The sequence below is a fragment of the Entelurus aequoreus genome, linkage group LG27, assembly GCF_033978785.1.
Source record: "Entelurus aequoreus isolate RoL-2023_Sb linkage group LG27, RoL_Eaeq_v1.1, whole genome shotgun sequence".
In the NCBI taxonomy this organism is placed as follows: domain Eukaryota; kingdom Metazoa; phylum Chordata; class Actinopteri; order Syngnathiformes; family Syngnathidae; genus Entelurus; species Entelurus aequoreus.
Window position 1 is genome coordinate 14,011,932 of NC_084757.1, and position 22,997 is coordinate 14,034,928.

The 22,997-nt window shown below is 37.0% G+C and overlaps 1 protein-coding gene across 1 annotated transcript in view; it reads left to right on the forward strand.

Annotated features, from left to right (window-relative positions):
* The window catches only part of impact (impact RWD domain protein), an 85,168-nt gene extending 64,281 nt beyond the window's left edge, over positions 1-20,887 (forward strand). Inside the window, exons 10-11 of the mRNA XM_062038763.1 lie at positions 953-1,087; positions 20,429-20,887. Coding sequence (XP_061894747.1) covers positions 953-1,087; positions 20,429-20,488 — 195 coding nt within the window. The 3' untranslated portion in view covers positions 20,489-20,887. The remainder of the gene's footprint in view (positions 1-952; positions 1,088-20,428) is intronic.
* The last annotated feature ends 2,110 nt before the right edge of the window (positions 20,888-22,997 follow it).

Sequence of the window (22,997 nt, forward strand, 5' to 3'; positions counted from 1 at the left end):
TATAGCTTACCAAAGTCGTACTAAAACATTTTGATAGATTTTTGAGCGCCGTGTGTAATGTTCTATATTGTCAATGGAACATATAAAATGTTGGTGTTGTTTACTTGAGTCTACACATATTTCTTATGTTTGACTGCCATCTACTGGTCACACTTATCATTACACCATGTACCAAATAAAATTGTTTTCGAGATCGGTAAGCAAAACCAGAATTAGTCCGTAAATCAGGCGCACTGTCGAGTTTTGTGAAGAAGAAAAAAAGGATTTTAAGTTTGCCTTTTAGTCCGGAAAATACTGTACTTGTCAAAACTTGTAAACATCTGCCTTGTTTTGAGGTAATACTTAGGCCTGCTACGCTACTGTATTTTAATATTGTTCATTATGGCGGTACATGGAGAGGCAAGTTTTTTCCCCAAGTACCAGTATCGCTGTACTCCACATGTGGTCCTGGCAGCAGTTTTATCAGAACCGGAAAGGCCTTTGATGGTGTTCGCTTCGGACTAACTCGAAAGAAGCCGGGCGGCTGACCTTCTCATCAGCAAAGCAGAAGTTTATATCTGTTCCTCGGAGGAAACACACTGATTAATCTTCCACTGGTGACACTCGCAGCGCACAGAGTAATTTACATGAAGTACTTTGGCATTAATCTGTTCCCCTCTAATCTCAAGATTTCACTCTCCCTTTCCTCATTCTTGATTTGCGCGTCGTGACACCGAGTGTCCAAATGCACGTGATGAACAAAGGGAAGGCTCTGATTAATAATTTGGGCTGGCAGATGTGCAAGTACCCCCCCCCCCCCCCCGAACCCCTCTCTTGAACGACAGATTGTACTTTTCCTGCAAGGAATAGTTTGAAGGGCCGAGTGATTCTCTGATTAGGTGTTTCTCCGGACTCTAATGAGAGGATTAGACTGTAATCCGTGTGGGTAATGTTTGTTTGTGTCCCACCGCAGATTCTGGACGTGCGCAACGTGATGGTGGTGGTGTCGCGCTGGTACGGAGGGATTTTGCTGGGGCCCGACCGCTTCAAGCACATCAACAACTGCGCTCGGAACATCCTGGTAGAAGAAGGATACGCCGCTTCAGGGGTGAGATATGTCCCAGATCTTTTTTTTAGTAACGCACGTGGTAAAAAAAAAAAAAAAAAACGTGTTTATTTGCAGTGACTCATTTGGTTAAACTGCCAATAAATACCACATTGTCCAGGAATAATACAGAAAATAAACTTGGATAACCTGCTCAGTGGCCTTGTGGTTGGAGTGTCCGCCCTGAGATTGGTAGGTCGTGAGTTCAAACCCCGGCCGAGTCATACCAAAGACTATAAAAAAAAAAGGGACGCATTACCTCCCTGCTTGGCACTCAGCATCAAGGGTTGGAATTGGGGGTTATATCACCAAAAATGATTCCCGAGCGCAGCCACCGCTGCTGCTCACTGCTCCCCTCACCTCCCAGGGGGTGGAACAAGGATATGGTTCAAATGCAGAGGGTCATTTCACCACACAGTGTGTGTGTGTGACTATCAGTGCTACTTTAACGTTAACTTTTTAGAACAGTCCGTTACTCAGTTGCATTTCACTTTTACACCACTTGTGGCAGCAATGACAATATCAAACAAACAGAAGAAGTCATAGAGAAGTTTCTGAAGCGCAAAAATGTTGACTAAAGTGGCGAAGCTGTATTAAATTTGCTTCAATTTTATTGACAGTTTATTGAAGAAACATTCATTTAGTTTGAATTTATTCATTTTAGTATTGCGTAGCTGTATGTATATATATACACTACCGTTCAAAAGTTTGGGGTCACCCAAACAATTTTGTGGAATAGCCTTCTTCATTTCTGAGAACAAGAATAGACTGTCGAGTTTCAGATGTAAGTTCTCTTCTTCTGGCCATTTTGAGCGTTTAATTGACCCCACAAATGTGATGCTCCAGAAACTCAATCTGCTCAAAGGAAGGTCAGTTTTGTAGCTTCTGTAACGAGCTAAACTGTTTTCAGATGTGTGAACATGATTGCACAAGGGTTTTCTAGTCATCAATTAGCCTTCTGAGCCAATGAGCAAACACATTGTACCATTAGAACACTGGAGTGATAGTTGCTGGAAATGGGCCTCTATACACCTATGTAGATATTGCACCAAAAACCAGACATTTGCAGCTAGAATAGTCATTTACCACATTAGCAATGTATAGAGTGTATTTCTTTAAAGTTAAGACTAGTTTAAAGTGCTTTTCCTTAAAAAATAAGGACATTTCAATGTGACCCCAAACTTTTGAATGGTAGTGTATATACACACGTTAGGTTAGGAAAAAACACAGGCTATATCATCCCTACAAGCCTGTTTCGCAGGTTTCCCTGCTCGTCAGGGGATTTTATATATACAGAGGGTCATTTCACCACACAGTGTGTGTGTTTTACTATCAGTGCTACTTTAACTAACTTTTTAGAGCAGTCCGTTTCTCAGTTGTAATTCACTTTTCCACCACTTGTGGCAGCAATGACAATATCAAACAAACAGAAGAAGTCATAGAAGTTTCTGAAGCGCAAAAATGTTGACTAAAGTGGCGAAGCTGTATTAAATTTGCTTAAATTTTATTGACAGTTTATTCAAGAAACATTCATTTAGTTTGAATTTATTCATTTTAGTATTGCGTAGCTGTATGTATATATATATATATACTGTATATACCCTGTACACACGTTAGGTTAGGAAAAAACACAAAGGCTATATCATCCCTACAAGCCTGTTTCGCAGGTTTCCCTGCTCGTCAGGGGATTTTATATATAACATTTATATATATATATATATATATATATATATATATATATATATATATATATATATATATATATATATATATATATATATATATATAAATGATATATATAAAATGAGATATATATATATATATATATATATATATCTCATTTTATATATATCATTTATATATATATATATAAATGATATATATAAAATGATACATATATAAATATAATGTATTTATATTATATATAAAATCCCCTGATATAGCCTCTGTGTTTTTTCCTGACCTAACGATATATACACACACATTTTTATCACTTTTTTGCAGTACCGTATTTTCCGGACCATAGGGCGCACCGGATTATAAGGCGCACTGCCGGTGAGCGGGTCTATTCAGGTCTATTTTCATACAAAAGGCGCACCAGATTATAGGGCGCATTAAAGGGGTCGTATTTGTTTTATTCTTTTTCTAAATTTAAAACACTTAACATGTTCTATCTACACTTCTGTTAAAATTTAATAATCACTTATTCTTCGGTTGTTTGATACTTCACATTAGTTTTGGATGATACCACAAATTCAGGTATCGATCCGATACCAAGTAGTTACAGGATAATACATTGGTCATATTGAAAGTCCTCATGTCTCAAGGGATATATTTCCTGAGTTTATAAACATAATATGAATTTTTTAAAAACGAAAAAAGATTTTGTGATACAAAAAATTATCGATGTAATCAGCGTTATCGACTAGATACGCTTCTGTACTTGGTATTATTACAGTGGATGTTAGGTGTAGATCCACCAATGGCATTTGTTTTTTAGTAACGCACATGGTAAGAAAACGTGTTTATTTTCAGTGACTCATTTGGTTAAACTGCCAATAAATACTATATTGTCCAGGAATAATACAGAAAATAAACTTGGCTAGACTTTAGAGCAGTCAGTTTCTCAGTTGTAATTCACTTTTCCACCACTTGCGGCAGCAATGACAATATCAAACAAACAGAAGAAGTCATAGAGAAGTTTCTCAAGCGCAAAAATGTTGACTAAAGTGGTGAAACTGTATTTTCATTTGCACTTAAATTTTATTGACAGTTTATTAAAAAAAAAACATTGTTAATTTAGTTTGAATTTATTAATTTTAGCATTGCGTAGCTGTATATAATTACATTTTTCATCACTCTTTTGCAGTTCCGTATTTTCCGGACCGTAGGGCGCAACGGATTATAAGGCGCACTGCCGATGGGTCTAGTCAGGTCTATTTTCATACAAAAGGCAATAAAGGGGTCATATTTTTTATGAATATTTTTCTAAATGTAAAACACTTCCTTGTGGTCTACATAACATGTAATGGTGGTTCTTTGGTCAAAATGTTGCATAGATGATGTTTTACAGATGATAAGTGTGACCAGTAGATGTCAGTCATGCATAAGAGATACGTGTAGACTGCAATGTGACTCAAGTAAACACCAACATTTTATGTGTTCCATTGAAAATATAGAACATTACAGAGGGCGCTCAAAAATCTATCAAAACGTTTTAGTACGACTTTGGTAAGCTACGAAGCCGCACCGCTTGATGGATTGTACTTTAACATACAAGTATTATTATGGTGTGTGTATAAGGTAAGACATTATCTGGGGTTTTGTTTCGCAATATTATGCTGACCTGCTGATCTGTATTTGGGATCTGCATTAATCCTGAAAATTTGCTCGCGTCCACTGTAGTCCATAAGCTTTTTCTATTTCTCTATCTTTTTGTTATTGGACATTCATCCTCCACTGTTGCCATTTCTAATATAAAGTAGTGTAAAGTTCTGACTTATATCTGTCAGTAAACTCGCCATGAAAGCGCTAAAACATACCGGTGTAGTGAGTTTACATTATTCACCCAAGGAACTTTAGTTATTAGAGAGTTCCGGTCGGACGTTTTTTCACGGGACACATTTCCGGTGTTGTTTACGGATGAGGAGATGCTGCTCCGTTATTGATTGAAGTAAAGTCTGAATGGCATTAAAACCGTTAGCTCCAATATTTTGACACTTCTTCCACTCCCGTCCTTGCACGCTACACCGCTACAACAAAGATGACGGTGAGAAGACGCTGCCGAAGGTGAGACACGTAAATAAGACCGCCCACAAAAAGGCGCATACTGAAACGACTGTCAGAAAGTGGTCTGTAAAACATCATCCATGCAACATTTTGACCAAAGAACCACCATTACATGTTATGTAGACCACAAGATAGTGTTTTCAATTTGGAAAAAAAATCCTAATATGACCCCTTTAATGCGCCCTATAATCCGGTGCGCCTTTTGTATGAAAAAAGACCTGAATAAACCCGCTCATCGGCAGTGCGGTTTATAATCCGGTGCGCTTTATGGTCCGGAAAATATGGTAAAACCCCTCCCATCACTCGTGCAGACACGGCTTTTATCAACCCTCTGTCATTTTTCTCCCATTTTGGGGGAAAAGCATGAATTCCTGCATCCAGCCGCCTGACAAATAGTGCACTAATCCTGCATGAGTGGATGAGTGGATGCCTTGTTGACTTCCATATCTGCGCCCAAAGGTGTGGTGTCATACTGACATGGTAATCGCATCACGCTCCTGCCAAAGACTTTGGAGGTCACTTAACTGTCATGTTCAAGGAGCCCAGCGGTGGCGGCTTTGTGACAAGTCACATTATCCTGCGAAGAAGTGCCATCAAAAGACGGGTGCCGGGGGTTTGGACGTCAGCTGGTCTCTGTGAATGATACTGAAGGACCCCGGGTGCCCTGGAAATGTCCACTGATCCTATTACACCTCGCCAATGCCGAGGTGTGGCGCCGACACCCCTAAGACTCGCTGACTCACGCAAACATAAGCCGTTGTCGTAGTAACTGAAACCAAAAATAGCCACAAATGGGCCTGCAGCGATTGATTTTTTTAGTAACCGACTAACTTATCGGTTAGTTTGACTAAGCGACTAATCGGATAAAATGTTTTAGGTAAAATAGTCGACATACTCAATAGTTCTGCTTGCGTGTTTAAAGTTACTGGTGGCGGTGGGGGCGTGGCTTTGGGCGTGGTCATCATGACATCATCAAATAATTTGCATAATTTACTTCAATGATATGATTTTCTCTAAAAAGGCTAAAAAAAATGTATACTTACTAATTAATAACAGCTTTATGTACATATTTATATACAGGCTCGAACAATAAGTTAGTCACTGAAATATATTTATTAATTGTGGTTCTTACAAAAAATACATCTTATAAAATATAAAAGCTAAAATGTCTCTTAAAGCTCTGCCCCTTTAATTAGTGCATACTAAATAATTTAACTTTAGCCTACTACTACAACCATATTATTTACCAGCAACATAAAGTGAAACAGAGGCAGAGGTGTCCTGCCACAGTCAGTAACAAATAAACAGAAAACAGTAGTGGTCAAATACAAATAAGGCAACAAGAGAAGTATCCTACACTTCTCTTTTGTAAAGTAAATCTGAACAGCCTATATGGGCATCTACATCAACTATATGATTTGCCTGAAAAGCTGGACAGGACAAAAAAATAAATAAAATAAAAATTATTTGAATTTTTTATTTTTTTTATTTGTGGCGGACGTAATTCTTTCGTGGCGGGCCGCCACAAATAAATGAATGTGTGGGAAACACTATATATATATATATATATATATATATATATATATATATATATATATATATATATATATATATATATATATATATATATATATATATATATATATATATATATATATATATATATATATATATATATATATATATATGTTTTATTTAATTTAGTAACGCTCATTAAGCAACGGAATTAAAATTGAACAAAAACATTTATTTGAATAATTGTTCCAGCTCTAAAACACAAGACATAAGAAGAATGAGAAATAAAGATTTTTTTTTTTAACCTATAGCAGTTTGTTGACATTATTTTGACGGTAATGCAAATATTTCTTCTGGTGGCTAAAAACACTAAACCAAAAATGATTAGTTATTCGCTGTGGTCAAAATCAAGTTAAGCTTTTATTGTGTAACGTAGTTTGCATTGAACATGAAGTCACTTTAGTGCACATTTAAAAATATATAGGTAATGGATGCATTTTGTTAGTTACTGTGGTCGTATCAAGGTTAAACCTTTATTTAAGAAAACTTTAAAAAAATAATAAAAATTAAAGCTGCAAGCAGCGATGGACGAGACCGACTTTGAGGGCTCATAAAATCCAAACCGGATCAGTAATTAAAACTCTTTCATCAACTTTTAATCAGACGGGTTCAATCTCTCTCCTGTGCTCATTTGAAGCCGACACGACAAACGCGCTCAGAGGAGATAATGTTTGAAAAAGGTAACTGTTTTTACTAAACTTTTGTTTTGAAGGGGGAATTGCAAACTTCCTGTTGATTTTTGCCCGGGGGTTGTCAGTGTATGAAATCTAGGTCTAAGTGAGATCTACAAAGAGGTCTACAACATTCCTACTGGGAGTTAGAGGCAGTTTTGTCCGTGTTTTCTTCCTAGGGGTTTGGTTTTTTGATTAGATCGCAATTTTCGCCAGTCCTGATGTGTGTGTCCAATTTGGTGAGTTTTGAAGCATGTTAAGGGGGTCAAATTACAGCTCAAAGAGGCGGCGGTATAATAATAAAACGCTAGAAATACAATAGGGTCCTCTGTCCCAAAGGGACTCGGTCCCCAATTATGATGAATTGTTAGTTGGAATCCAGGGTAAGTATTTTGTAGCTAACTTTGCTGTGGACAGGAAGTCGCTGTATGCACATTTAAAAATATATGTAATGGATGCATTCGTTACTGTGGTCGAATCCAGGTCTAGCTTTTATTTTGTAGCTTACTTTGCATTGAACGGGAAGTCACTGTGCACACATTTAAAAAAAATATATACATGTAATGGATACATTTTGTTAGTGTAGTCAAATCAGGTTAAGCTTTATTTTGTTGCTTACTTTGCACTGAACAGGAAGTCCCTGTATGAACATTTAAAAAGATATATGTATTGGATGCATTTGTTAGTTACTGTGGTCAAATCCAGGTCAAGCCTTTATTTTGTAGCTTACTTTGTATTGAACATGAAGTCACTTTATGCACATTTAAACAATATATGTAATAGATGCATTTGTTAGTTACTGTGATTGAATCCATGTAAAGCCTTTATCTTGTAGCTTACTTTGCACTTAAAAGGAAGTTTGTGCACATTTCAGAATATATGTAATAGATCGATTTTGTTAGTTACTGTGGTCGTATCAAGGTTAAGCTTTTATTTTGTAGCATACTTTGCATTGAACATGAAGTCACTGTGTGCATAATAACAAAAACAAGTGAATACTATAGATGCATTTTGTTAGTTTCTGTAGTCGAATCCAGGTTAAGCCTTTATTTTGTAGCTTTGGGTGGACTTTGCATTGAACACAAAGTGGCTGTGTGCGCATTTAAAAAAAACATTTTGTTAGTTACTGTGGTCGAATCCAGGTCAAGCCTTTATTTTGTAGTTTACTTTGCGCTGAACAGGAAGTCACTGTGTGCCACATTTAAAAACTTTGACAAAAAAAATGAGGGAAGCATTTTGTTAGTTGCTGCGCTACAATCCAGGGTAAGTATTTTGTCACTTACTTTGCACTGAATATGTTATGGCTGCATTTGTTAGTTACTGTGGTCCAATCAAAGTTCAGCTTTTATTTTTTTTATCTTACTTTGCATTGAACAGGAAGTCACTGTGCACCTATTTAAAAAAAAAATACATGTAATGGATGCATTTTAGTTAATTACTGTGGTCAAATCAGGTTAAGTTTTATTTTTTTGCTTACTTTGCACTGAACAGTAAGTCCCCGTATGAACATTTAAAACATATATGTAATGGATGCATTTGTTAGTTACTGTGGTCGAATCAAAGTTTAGCCTTTATTTTGTAGCTTACTTTTTACTGGACAGGAAGTCATTTTATGCACAGTTAAACAATATATGTAATATATGCAATTGTTAGTTACGGTGGTTGAATCCATGTAAAGCCTTTACCTTGTAGCTTACTTTGCACTGAACAGGAAGTATGTGCACATTTAAAAAATAGATGGATTTTGTTAGTTACTGTAGTCAAATCCAGGTTAAACCTTTATTTTGTAGCTTACTTTGCACTGAACAGGAAATCACTGTGTGCACATTAAAAAAGAAAATATAGGTAATAGATGCATTTTGTTACTGTGGTCGTATCAAGGTTAAGCCTTTATTTTGTAGCTTTGGATGGACTTTGCATTGAACAGAATGTCGCTGTGTGCACATTTAAAAAAATAGTAATAGATGCATTTTGTTAGTTACTGTGGTCGAATCCAGGTTAAGCCTTTATTGTGTAATTTACTTTGCACTGAACAGAAAATCACTGCTTGAACATTTAAAAACTTTGACCAAAAAATTAGGGAAGCATTTTGTTAGTTGCTGCGCTAGAATCCAGGGTAAGTATTTTGTCGCTTACTTTGCACTGAACAAGAAGTCACTGTGTGCGCATTTAAAAAAATATATGTTATGGATGCATTTAATAGTTACTGTGGTCGAATCAAAGTTCAGCCTTTATTTTTTAACTTACTTTGCATTGAACAGGAAGTCACTGTGCACCTATTTCAAAAAATATACATGTAATGGATGCATTTTGTTAGTTACTGTGGTCAAATCCAGGTCAAGCCTTTATTTTGTAGCTTACTTTGCATTGAACGGGAAGTCACTGTGCACACATTTAAAAAATATACATGTAATGGATACATTTTGTTAGTTACTGTGGTCGAATCAAAGTTAAGCCTTTATTTTGTAGCTTACTTTTTACTGGACAGGAAGTCATTTTATGCACAGTTAAACAATATATGCAATATATGCAATTGTTAGTTACGGTGGTTGAATCCATGTAAAGCCTTTACCTTGTAGCTTACTTTGCACTGAACAGGAAGTATGTGCACATTTAAAAAATAGATGGATTTTGTTAGTTACTGTGGTCGAATCCAGGTTAAACCTTTATTTTGTAGCTTACTTTGCACTGAACAGGAAATCACTGTGTGCACATTAAAAAAGAAAATATAGGTAATAGATGCATTTTGTTACTGTGGTCGTATCAAGGTTAAGCCTTTATTTTGTAGCTTTGGATGGACTTTGCATTGAACAGAATGTCGCTGTGTGCACATTTAAAAAAAATAGTAATAGATGCATTTTGTTAGTTACTGTGGTCGAATCCAGGTTAAGCCTTTATTGTGTAATTTACTTTGCACTGAACAGAAAATCACTGTTTGAACATTTAAAAACTTTGACCAAAAAATTAGGGAAGCATTTTGTTAGTTGCTGCGCTAGAATCCAGGGTAAGTATTTTGTCGCTTACTTTGCACTGAACAGGAAGTCACTGTGTGCGCATTTAAAAAATATATGTTATGGACGCATTTGATAGTTACTGTGGTCAAATCAAAGTTCAGCCTTTATTTTTTAGCTTACTTTGCATTGAACAGGAAGTCACTGTGCACCTATTTAAAAAAAATATACATGTAATGGATGCATTTTGTTAGTTACTGTTGTCGAATCCAGGTCAAGCCTTTATTTTGTAGCTTACTTTGCATTTAACGGAAGTCACTGTGCACACATTTAAAAAATATACATGTAATGGATACATTTTGTTAGTTACTGTGGTCGAATCAAAGTTTAGCTTTTATTTTGTAGCTTACTTTTTACTGGACAGGAAGTGATTTTATGCACAGTTAAACAATGTATGTAATATATGCAATTGTTAGTTACGGTGGTTGAATCCATGTAAAGCCTTTACCTTGTAGCTTACTTTGCACTGAACAGGAAGTATGTGCACATTTAAAAAATAGATGGATTTTGTTAGTTACTGTGGTCGAATCCAGGTTAAACCTTTATTTTGTAGCTTACTTTGCACTGAACAGGAAATCACTGTGTGCACATTAAAAAATAAAATATAGGTAATAGATGCATTTTGTTACCGTGGTCGTATCAAGGTTAAGCCTTTATTTTGTAGCTTTGGATGGACTTTGCATTAAACAGAAAGTCGCTGTGTGCACATTTAAAAAAATATATAAATAGTAATAGATGCATTTTGTTAGTTACTGGGGTCGAATCCAGGTCAAGCCTTTATTTTGTAGTTTACTTTGCGCTGAACAGGAAGTCACTGTGTGCCACATTTAAAAACTTTGACAAAAAAAATGAGGGAAGCATTTTGTTAGTTGCTGCGCTAGAATCCAGGGTAAGTATTTTGTCATTTACTTTGCACTGAATATGTTATGGCTGCATTTGTTAGTTACTGTGGTCGAATCAAAGTTCAGCCTTTATTTTTTCAGCTTACTTTGCATTGAACAGGAAGTCACTGTGCACCTATTTAAAAAATATACATGTAATGGATGCATTTTGTTAGTTACTGTGGTCGAATCAAAGTTAAGCCTTTATTTTGTAGCTTACTTTTTACTGGACAGGAAGTCATTTTATGCACAGTTAAACAATATATGCAATATATGCAATTGTTAGTTACGGTGGTTGAATCCATGTAAAGCTTTTACCTTGTAGCTTACTTTGCACTGAACAGGTTAGTCAAATCAGGTTAAGCTTTTTTTTTTTGCTTACTTTGCACTGAACAGTAAGTCCCCGTATGAACATTTAAAACATATATGTAATGGATGCATTTGTAAATTACTATGGTCAAATCCAGGTCAAGCCTTTATTTTGTAGTTTACTTTGCGCTGAACAGGAAGTCACTGCGTGCCACATTTAAAAACTTTGACAAAAAAAAATTAGGGAAGCATTTTGTTAGGTGCCGCGCTAGAATCCAGGGTAAGTAATTTGTCGCTTACTTTGCACTGAACAGGAAGTCACATTTCAATGATGTGTTACTGGACAGTATTTACTGTATGTCGCTGATCTTCCATTAGCGTAGCAATAATGATGACATTAGCAATACTTCAACAACTAATCCGACATGTTCTGCGTAGAAAGGACCCCTTTGGGTGGCAAATTTCATAAACGGACAGAACACAGGGAATTGATGACTTCGTCGACTTAAGCGGGTTCTGTAACCTTCCGCCGCATTCCACAGGTGTGCTTTAGGGTGCAGGCAGTGTAGATTTACAGTTTATAGCCGAGACAGCGAGCACTCATCCCCGTCACTTTTGGACTATTGCTTCATTTGAGGTGTGTGCTCGGGCGATCAAAGCCTTCCTCCGGGGCGGAGTTGGCCTCCACCCCCCTACCCCCTCCTTCTTTGAAGCCATCTTTGTGTTATGAGAACTTCCTCACGTCGCCGGCACGGGCAGATGAAAGTGGCCTACTTCAAAAAGGTGTCAGAGGGGGAAGAGAAAAAAAATTGCTGCCTCATTTCCAGTTGGAAGTGTGGACCCTCCATTGCAGGTGGAGTCCATAACCTGCCCTGAAAGATACACTATATTGCCAAAATAATTTGGCCCTCTGATGGACGAGTCTGGGTTTGGAGGTTGCCAGGAGAACGCTACATTTCGGACTGCATTGTGCCGAGTGTGAAATTTGGTGGAGGAGGAATTATGGTGTGGGGTTGTTTTTCCAGGAGTTGGGCTTGGCCCCTTAGTTCCAGTGAAAGGAACTTTGAATGCTCCAGGATACCAAAACATTTTGGACTAATTTTTTCGGGAGAAAAAAGTAATATTTGGAAAGTAGTTATATTTTTGGGAAAATAAAATATTTAGTAAGTAATTTTTTGTATTTTTGGGAATACATTTCTATTTTTTAAGATTTTTTTTATTGTAGTACGACAAAAAAAAAAATCATACTATTATTGAAAGACAATTGTCAATACAGAAAAAAAAAATCTTTATTGTATTATGTTTTTATTTTTTTAAATTGAAATCGTGTAGTTTTCCGAGGAGAAAACATTTTTATATTATAATTAAAAACAACAGTAATATGGTAATATGACAAAGTCAGATTTTTTTTTTGAGAAAAGAATAGCAAAAGTATACCAAAACTTATTTTATTTTTTTAAGAGAGAGATAAGTTAGTAGTAAGTCCTCGTGTTTTTGGGAAAGAATATAAAAAATGAGATTTGTTTGGGAGAAAAAAGTAGTAATATTTGGAAAATAAAGTTATACTTTTTGGAAAATAAAAATATTTAAAAAATTACTGTATTGAAAGACAATTGTCAATACAGAAAAAAAAATTCTTTATTGTATTATGTTTTTATTTTTTTTAATTGAACAAATCGTGTAGTTTTCCGAGGAGAAAACATTTTTATATTATAATTAAAAAAAAACAGTAATATGACAAAGTCAGGTTTTTTTTTTGAGAAAAGAATAGCAAAAGTATACCAAAACTTATTTTATTTTTTTAAGAGAGAGATAAGTTAGTAGTAAGTCCTCGTGTTTTTGGGAAAGAATATAAAAAATGAGATTTGTTTGGGAGAAAAAAGTAGTAATATTTGGAAAATAAAGTTATACTTTTTGGAAAATAAAAATATTTTAAAAATTACTGTAAAAAGTTAATTTTTTTTATTTTTGGGAATACATTTCTATTTTTTAAGATGTTTTATTGTAGTACGACCACGCTCCCAACCTTGTGGGAACAGTTTGGAGCGGGCCCCTTCCGCTTCCAACTTGACTGTGCACCAGTGCACAAAGCAAGGTCCATAAAGACATGGATGACAAGAGTTTGGTGTGAATGAACTTGACTGGCCTGTGCAGAGTCCTGACCTGAATCCGATAGAACACCTTTGGGATAAATTACAACGGAGACTGAGAGCCAGGCCTTCACGACCAACATCAGTGTGTGACCTCACCAATGCGCTTTTGGAAGAATGGTGGAAAAATTCCTATAAACACACTCCGCAACCTTGTGGACAGCCTTCTGGCCCTCTGATGGACGAGTCTGGGTTTGGAGGTTGCCAGGAGAACGGTACATTTCGGACTGCATTGTGCCGAGTGTGAAATTTGGTGGAGGAGGAATTATGGTGTGGGGTTGTTTTGCCAGGAGTTGGGCTTGGCCCTTTAGTTCCAGTGAAAGGAACTTTGAATGCTCCAGGATACCAAAACATTTTGGACAATTCCCTGCTCACAACCTTATGGGAACAATTTGGAGCGGGCCCCTTCCTCTTCCAACATGACTGTGCACCAGTGCACAAAGCAAGGTCCATAAAGAGTCTGGTGTGGATGAACTTGACTGGCCTGCGCAGAGTCCTGACTTGAACCCGATAGAACACTTAGAGATTGGTCGAGAGCTAGGCCTTCTCGAACAACGTCAGTGTGTGACCTTAGCCCCTTAGTTCCAGTGAAAGGAACTTTGAATGCTTCAGGACAGTGATTTTCAACCACTGTGCCGCGGCACACTAGTGTAGATAGATATTGTCTGGTGTGCCGTGGGAAATTATGCAACTTCACCTAATTGGTCCCAAAAATATTTTTTGCAAATCAATAATCATAATAAAGTGCCGTTGTCTAGTGCCTGTGCTGTGTAGAGCTTGGCAGGGTAACCATGTAATACTCCATACCAGTAGGTGGCAGCAGGTAGTTCATTGCTTTGTAGAAGTCAGAACGCGTCGAGGATGGTTTGTCGTGATCCCAATATGCAGAGCACAGCGGGAGACAGCGTGCAGGTAAAAAGGTATGTAACGCTTAAACCAAAAATTAACAAAAGGCAAGTCCCGCTAGGAAAAGGCACTGAAGCATAGGGATGGCTGTGTAAAACAAAAGTAAAACTGAACTGGCTACAAAGTCAACAAAAACAGAATGCTGGACGACAGCAAAAACTTACTGTGGAGAAGACGGCGTCCACAATGTACATCCGAACATGACATGACAATCAACAATGTCCCCACAAAGGAGGATAAAAACAACTGAAATATTTTTGATTGCTAAAACAAAGCAGGTGCGGGCAATAGCGCTCAAAGGAAGGCGTGAAGCTGCTACAGGAGAACACCAACAAAACAGGAAGGGTCACCAAAATAACAGCGCAAGGCAGGAACTAAAGCACTACACACAGGAAACAACAACAAACTCAAAGTAAGGCACGACAACCTGGTGGAGTTTCATTTTTTTAACATTTTCTGCTAGTGGTGTGCTTCCGGTTTTTTTTTTTTTATGAAAAAAATGTGCCTTGGCTCAAAAAAGGTTGAAAAACACTGCTCCAGGATACCAAAACATTTTGGACATTTCCATGCTCCCAACCTTGTGGGAACAGTTTGGAGCGGGCCCCTTCCTCTTCCAACATGACTGTGCACCAGTGCACAAAGCAAGGTCCATAAAGACATGGATGACAAGAGTCTGGTGTGGATGAACTTGACTGGCCTGCACAGAGTCCTGACCTGAACCCGATCAAACACCTTTGGGATGAATTAGAACGGAGACTGAGAGCCAGGCCTTCTCGACCAACATCGGTGTGTGGCCTCACCAATGCGCTTTTGGAAGAACGGTGGAAAATTCCTATAAACACACTCCGCAACCTTGTGGACAGCCTTCCCAGAAGAGTTGAAGCTGTAATAGCTGCAAAAGGTGGACCGACATCATTTTGGACCCTATGGGTTAGGATTGGGATGGCACTTCAAGTTCATATGTGAGTCGAGGCAGGTGGCCAAATACTTTTGGCAATATAGCGCATGAGGAACTAACAAACACACACCAGTTTAGAAGGGAATTTAAAATGAACAATTCAAGTCTCAGGTGGCCTCCACTTGGCTTCAGTGCAGAGTTAAAAAGGTAAATAACGGTAATTTAGCTCTTCATCGCCCATTGTAAGCATCTCCAGGAGGTCCAACTAAAGTTCTGTTCCGGGTTGGATTAGAGCCAAAGAAGCACAATGAAGCACCAAACCAAAACGTACGTTTGGTCCGCAGGCTAATGGTAATGTCAGCGGGGTGCTCACGCGGTCATAAATCACAGGCAGCCGAATAAATATTTGGCATGTTGCTGCTATCGTAATTTCTCCCTAATTAAATGGGCAGGGCTAAACCCAGATTAATGTGCCCTGTTTGTCAGCGGGGCCAATGTGGCGTGTCGATGCAGGGTAAATGCAATTAATAACGTTAATTAGGCTTTTTAAACAGGGCCTGTTGTCACTACAAGGTAAAAAAAAAAAACCAAACTGATGGCTTTTATCGAACAACAATCAATTCTGTGCCCGTCGAGGCAGATGGCCGCCAACCTCCGCGAAAGGTTTTAATCCAAGGATTCTCCTTCATGAGGGAATCGATAAAAACAGCGTGGCTTTATTTATTTATTTATTTATTTATTTATTTATTTATTTTTTTTACAAAGCACTTAGAAGTGCACGTGTGCGAGGAAAGCCCAACCTCAGCACTTTTCATCTGCTGCAGGGCGTAATCAAAAGTTGAGACTCGCTCACTAAAAGCGACATTTTTTTGTGTAACGCAATTTTTACTGGTACTGTACATTTTCTACAATCACATTCAGTCAGTTTAATTAATCATGATGAAATACCATTTCTTTTTTTTATATGGCACGAGCAAAGCGACTCTAGGAAGAAGGGAATATATACACTATATTGCCAAAAGTATTTAGTCACCTGCCTTGACTCACATATGGACTTGAAGTGCCATCCCATTCCTAACCCATAGGGTCCAAAATGATGTCGGTCCACCTTTTGCAGCTATTACAGCTTCAACTCTTCTGGGAAGGCTGTCCACAAGGTTGCGGAGTGTGTTTATAGGAATTTTCTCCACCATTCTTCCAAAAGCGCATTGGTGAGGTCACACACTGAAGGCCTGGCTCTCAGTCTCCGTTCTAATTCACCCCAAAGGTGTTCTATCGGGTTCAGGTCAGGACTCTGCGCAGGCCAGTCAAGTTCAATCACACCAGACTCTTTATGGACCTTGCTTTGTGCACTGGTGCACAATCATGTTGGAAAAGGAAGGGGCCCGCTCCAAACTGTTCCCACAAGGTTGGGAGCATGGAATTGTCCAAAATGTTCGCACGTCACAAGGAAGGGCTCCAGTTTTTGCGTAGGTAAAATATCAACTGATTGACAGGGGCACTTCATATGAAAATTAGCTGCAAACGTATTCTGAGCCCTTTCCTGCTCCGTCACTGATTGGAATATAATGGTATAGACATCTTCAAACCATGTAGTAGGAAGTTGGGAATTCATATTTACCTGACACATGAAATGTGACAAATCAGGGGGGTGCACTACTGCCATCTGGCGGCTAAAGTGGATAGAGTGTTGAATGGGGGTCACCCACATCTGCGGTCCTCTCCAAGGTTTCTCATAGTCATTTACATCGACGTCCCACTGGGTTGTGAGTTTTTCCTTGTCCTTATGTGGGCTCTGAGCCGAGGATGTCGTTGTGGCTTGTGCAGCCCTTTGAGACACTTGTATTTTAGGGCTATATAAATAAAACATTGATTGATTGAATATCTTAATATGTGATTTGTGGCAATTCCAACTTGGCCCACATGTAGAGTGGCGCTTTCCGTCATTTTCAGCAGACCGCATTGCAAAAAGGATGAACCCGCCCACTCTCAGCAATGGGGCCGTATGAATCCCTTCCCGACTGTAGGTCAACACACAGTATATTGAGCTATTTAGCAAAATTGTGTAAAATCTAACAGTATTTTTTTCTTTCTGTATTAAAAAATTTGAAAATCACGATGAAAAGATAGGATTGAGTGAAATGATGTCTTCATTCAAAAGCAGTGAAGTTGGCACGTTGTGTAAATGGTAAATAAAAACAGAATACAATGATTTGCAAATCCTTTTCAACTTATATTCAATCGAATAGACTGCAAAGACGAGATATTTAACGTTCAAACTGGTAAACTTTCTTGTTGTTTTTTTGCAAATATTAGCTCATTTGGAATTTGATGCCTGCAACAGGCTTCAAAAAAGCTGGCACAAGTGGCAAAAAAGACTGAGAATGTTGAGGAATGCTCATCAAACACTTATTTGGAACATCCCACTGGTGAACAGGCTAATTGGGAACAGGTGGGTGCCATGATTGGGTATAAAAGCAGCTTGCATGAAATGCTCAGTCGTTCACAAACGAGGATGGGGCGAGGGTCACCACTTTGTCAACAAATGCGTGAGCAAAATTGTCGAACGGTTTAAGAACAACATTTCTCAACCGGCTATTGCAAGGAATTTAGGGATTTCACCATCTACGCTCCGTAATATCATCAAAAGGTTCAGAGAATCTGGAGAAATCACTGCACGTAACATTGAATGCCCGTGACCTTCGATCCCAACTGCATCAAAAAGCGACATCGGTGTGTAAGGGATATCACCACATGGGCTCAGGAACACTTCAGAAAACCACTGTCAGTAACTACAGTTGGTCGCTACATCTGTAAGTGCAAGTTAAAACTCTACTATACAAAGCGAAAGCTGTTTATCAACAACACCCAGAAACGCAAAATAGTGTAATATCCAATCATATTTGTTTTCTTTCTGTATGAAAAAAAAAGTGAAAATCACGATGATGAAAAGATATGACTGAGTGAAATTGTGTCTTCATTATTGGTTTATTATGACTTTGTAATCGCAAACATTGAAAGTCAATTTGGGAGAATAGGGGGCAGATATAAGTATTTTAATTATTTCGGATCCTTTTCATTCATAATTTACTTTAAAGTTATGTTTTATTCTTTTGATTTTTATGAATGAAATATAGGATAGGACTTTATTGTCATTGCACAAGTACAACGAAACTATGTTTTCAGCACAAACCGTTCAAGATTAGACAAACAAAAAAAGGGCTACAGAACAGGAACGCTGATGGGTCACCACAAGGCGCCCCGCCCCGTAAAAGATAAGAAAAAGGTAAAACGCTGGGGAAGAAGATGAGTAAAAAAATACAATCTAGACTGGGCTCCTAAGGGGGCCTAGTCTGACTTAACCTGGTCATTTACTTACCCTAGTCTAGACTGGGCTCCTAAGGGGGCCCTAGTCTGGAGTGGGAAAATACAATCTAGACTGGGCTCCTAACGGGGCCTAGTCTGACTTAACCTGGTCATTTACTTACCCTAGTCTAGACTGGGCTCCTAAGGGGGCCTAGTCTGACTTAACCTGGTCATTTACTTACCCTAGTCTAGACTGGGCTCCTAAGGGGGCCCTAGTCTGGAGTGGGAAAATACAATCTAGACTGGGCTCCTAAGGGGGCCTAGTCTGACTTAACCTGGTCATTTACTTACCCTAGTCTAGACTGGGCTCCTAAGGGGGCCTAGTCTGACTTAACCTGGTCATTTACTTACCCTAGTCTAGACTGGGCTCCTAAGGGGGCCCCAGTCTGGAGTGGGAAAAAAACCTCCATGCAATGCACACATAAACACGTTATATTTAATCACGACAATGTTGTCTGTCTATCTGTGTTGGCCCTGCGATGAGGTGGCGACTTGTCCAGGGTGTACCCAGCCTTCCGCCCGATTGTAGCTGAGATAGGCTCCAGCGCCCCCCGCGACCCCGAAGGGAATAAGCGGTAGAAAATGGATGGATGGATGGGAACTCGCAACAGAAGGGCGGGGAGTTGGGGCCCTGGAGGCCGACTGCTGCTATGAAGCGCTGCCAGCCGTCCATCACCCCGAGGGGAAACAAGCGGTGGTGAAGGCGTGGGGTGGGGTGGGGGAGGGGTGTGTGTGTGTGTATGTGCCCATTGTCTTGGGTATGATGATGTAATGTTCATAGACTGAGGCCGATCTGCATGCAAGCAAAAGTTCGACTCCGGGTGTCATTGAGGTCAAAAGCGTCCATCATTGAGGTGTCCTCGGGGGTGTTTTCAGAACAGGGAGGGAGTCAAATCGTAGATTCGGATGTTTGTTTTCCGCGAGCAGACAATACAATGACTTGTCTGTTCTATTCATCCATGCTGGCTGCTCTCATATTCAATTTTCCTTTTCAGCAAGCTTCTCCATGATGTGATCCATCTTGCGATTCAGTTCAGAAATCGCCCCGGTCTGTGATCCCACAGCCCGGCCCAAACCTTCCATTGTGACGAACAGCCTTTGGGCTCCTTGAGTGGCTGCCATCGTCTTACGAATTTGACGATACACCAGAGCAATGCCCAGATATATATAAGGTTATACAAATATATAATTTATCTGAATATCTCACTCATCAGTTTAGTTTTTGCAGCTAAAAATGGCCGCACCGGTCATCCCTGTCTTGAGGGTGAAGGGTTCAACCGTCTTTGTCCTGTCAGTCAGTAATTGAAAGTCTGCTACGACAGCGTTTAACAGAAAGCAAGATGGCAGCGATAGCTACGGGTCAAAGTTCAAGTCGTCTCGCGTCTGCTCACCCTCGCCATACATTTGTCTCACGTCGGCGCTCTTAGCCCGTATCTGATCCAAAAATGCCAGCAGGGGTCAGAGGTCGCACGTACGCCCTAGCAGTGGGATGAAGCCACCTTTGGATCTGTAAAGGTGATCGCCATATTCAATGCAAACGTAGCCGGGAGGATCCGCAATGTTTGCTTTGACGCAATTATCGCCACACGACGAGGGCCAATCAGTAGGCTGTAATTGACATTTTTCTGGCGACGCGGCGAAGCAGCAGGTGCTAGAGGCAAAAAGTGTCTGTCAGAAACTCTCCTCCATGCTAAAGTGCCACTCAAATATTAAGCCTGGCACCGCTAAGTGAGGCGCTAATGCAAGATAATCACACGTCTGCTAATACGCTCCTTTTTTGGTCCGCAGGACGCCGCCGCCAAACCGGCAGGGAGAACAAAGCGGCTAAAAAGCAAGAAGACAAAATGATCAATTGGAGAGAAAAAAGACTTAAGTGCTTTGTTTTATTCAACAAAAACGTCCAATTGAGTGCCTCTCACCAGGATATTAAAAACTACAATTCATGTTCATATTTCAGCTCAACGCCACACCGAATTTGTGATTTTTTTGTACTGGTACAAACTCCATGAAATGAACAAAGTCCTGCTTCTGAAGAAATATTTTGATAATTAAGTCCTCGTGTTTTGGGAAAGAATAGAAAAAGTCAGATTTGTTCGAGGGGAAAAATTAGTAATATTTGGAAAATAAAGTTATATTTTTTGGAAAATAAAAATATTTTTAAAATTACTGTAAAAAGTTTTTATTTTTATTTTTGGGAATACATTTCTAAATTTTTAGATTTTCTATTGTACTATGACAAAAAAAAATAATCATACTAATAAGGAAAGAAAATTGTCAATACAAAAAAAAAATTTGACTTTTTTTTTTTTTTTTTTTTATTTTTTTTTAATTGAACAAATCTTGTAGTTTTCCTAGGTGAAAATATTTTTATATTACAATAAATTTGAAAAAAACAGAAATATGACAGTCAGAATTTTTTTTGTTTTAGAAAACAATAGCAAAAGTACACAAAAACTTTATTTATTTTTTTTAAAGAGAGAAAAAAGTCTGGAAAAAAAAAGTCCAAAAGTAAAAATAAAAATAAGTATTACTCAAACAGTAAGATTACTACAACAAATGTAAAAAAAATAAATCACTTTACAAGAAAATATTTCATACTTAAAAAGAAAAATTGTAATACAGAAAAAAACAATTTTAAATTACTATAAAAAGTAAATTTATTTTTTATTTTTGGGAATACATTTCTATATTTTATGATTTTTTTACTGTAGTACGACAAAAAAAAAATACTATTAAGGAAAGAAAATTGTCAATACAAAAAAAAATCCTATTTTTATTGTATTATGTTTTTTTTAATTGAACAAATGTTGTAGTTTTCCGAGGTGAAAATATTTTTATATTACAATCAATTAAAAAAAAACAAATATGACGAAGTCAGATAATTTTTTTTTGTTTGAGAAAAGAATAGCAAACGTACACAAAAACTTTATTTTATTTTTTTTAAAGAGAGAGAAAAAAGTCTGGAGAAAAAAAAAAGTCCAAAAATAAAAATAAGTATTTCTCAAACAGTAAGATTACTACAACAAATGTAAAAAAATATAAAATCACTTTACAAGGAAATATTTGGGGAATAAAATCATATTTCAAAAGACAATTTGTATTGCAGAAAAAAAACATTTTAAATTACTATAAAAAGTTTTTATTTTTTATTTTTGGGGAATACATTTCTATATTTTTTTGATTTTTTATTGTAGTACGACAATAAGGAAAGAAAATTGTCAATACAGAAAAAAAAAATACTTTTTTTATTGTATTGTCATGTTTTTTTTGTTTTTTTTAATTGAACAAATCTTGTAGTTTTCCGAGGTGAAAATATTTGTATATTACAATAAAAAATGAAAAAAAATATACCAAGTCAGATTTTTTTTTGAGAAAAGAATAGCAAAAGTACACAAAAACTGTAATTTTTTTTTAGAGAGTCAAAAGTCTGGGGGAAAAAGTCAGATTTTTTTATAAGTACAAATAAAAATAAGTATCACTCAAACAGTAAGATTACTACAAGGAATGTAAGAAAAATAAAAAATCCCTTTACAAGAAAACATTTGGGGAATAAAATCCTATTTCAAAAGAAAAATTGTAATGCAGAAAAAAAAAATTTTATTACTATAAAAAGTTTTTATTTTTTATTTTTGGGAATACATTTCTATATTCCATGATTTTTTATTGTAGTACAACCAAAAAAAAAAAATCATACTATTAAGGAAAGAAAATTGTCAATACAAAAAAAAAATCCTATCTTTATTGTATTGTTATGTTTTTTGTTTTTTTTAATTGAACAAATCTTGTAGTTTTCCGAGGGGAAAATATTTTTATATTACAATTTATTTTTTAAAACAGTAATATGACAGTCAGATTTTTTTTTTGAGGAAAAGGATAATTTTGTTTTTTTAGAGAGAGAGAAAAAAGTCTGGGGAGAAAAAAAAGTAAAAATAGAAATAAGTATCACTCACAGTAAGATTACTACAAGAAATGTAAAAAAAAAAAAAAAACACTTTACAAGAAAATATTTGGGGAATAATATCATATTTCAAAAGAAAAATTGTAATGCAGAAAAAATTGTTTTTAAATTACTATAAAAAGTTATTTTATTTTTGGGAATACATTTCTATATTCCATAATTTTTTATTGTAGCACGACAAAAAAAAAATACTATTAAAGGAAAGAAGATTGTCAATACATAAAAATGTTACTTTATTGTAGTGTTGTATGTTTTAAAAAAAATTATGGAACAAATCTTGTAGTTTTTCGAGGGGAAAACACTTTTATATTACAATAAAAAAAAACAGTAATATGACAAAGTCAGATTTTTTTGAGAAAAGAATAGCAAAAGTACACAAAAACTTAAATTTTATTTGAG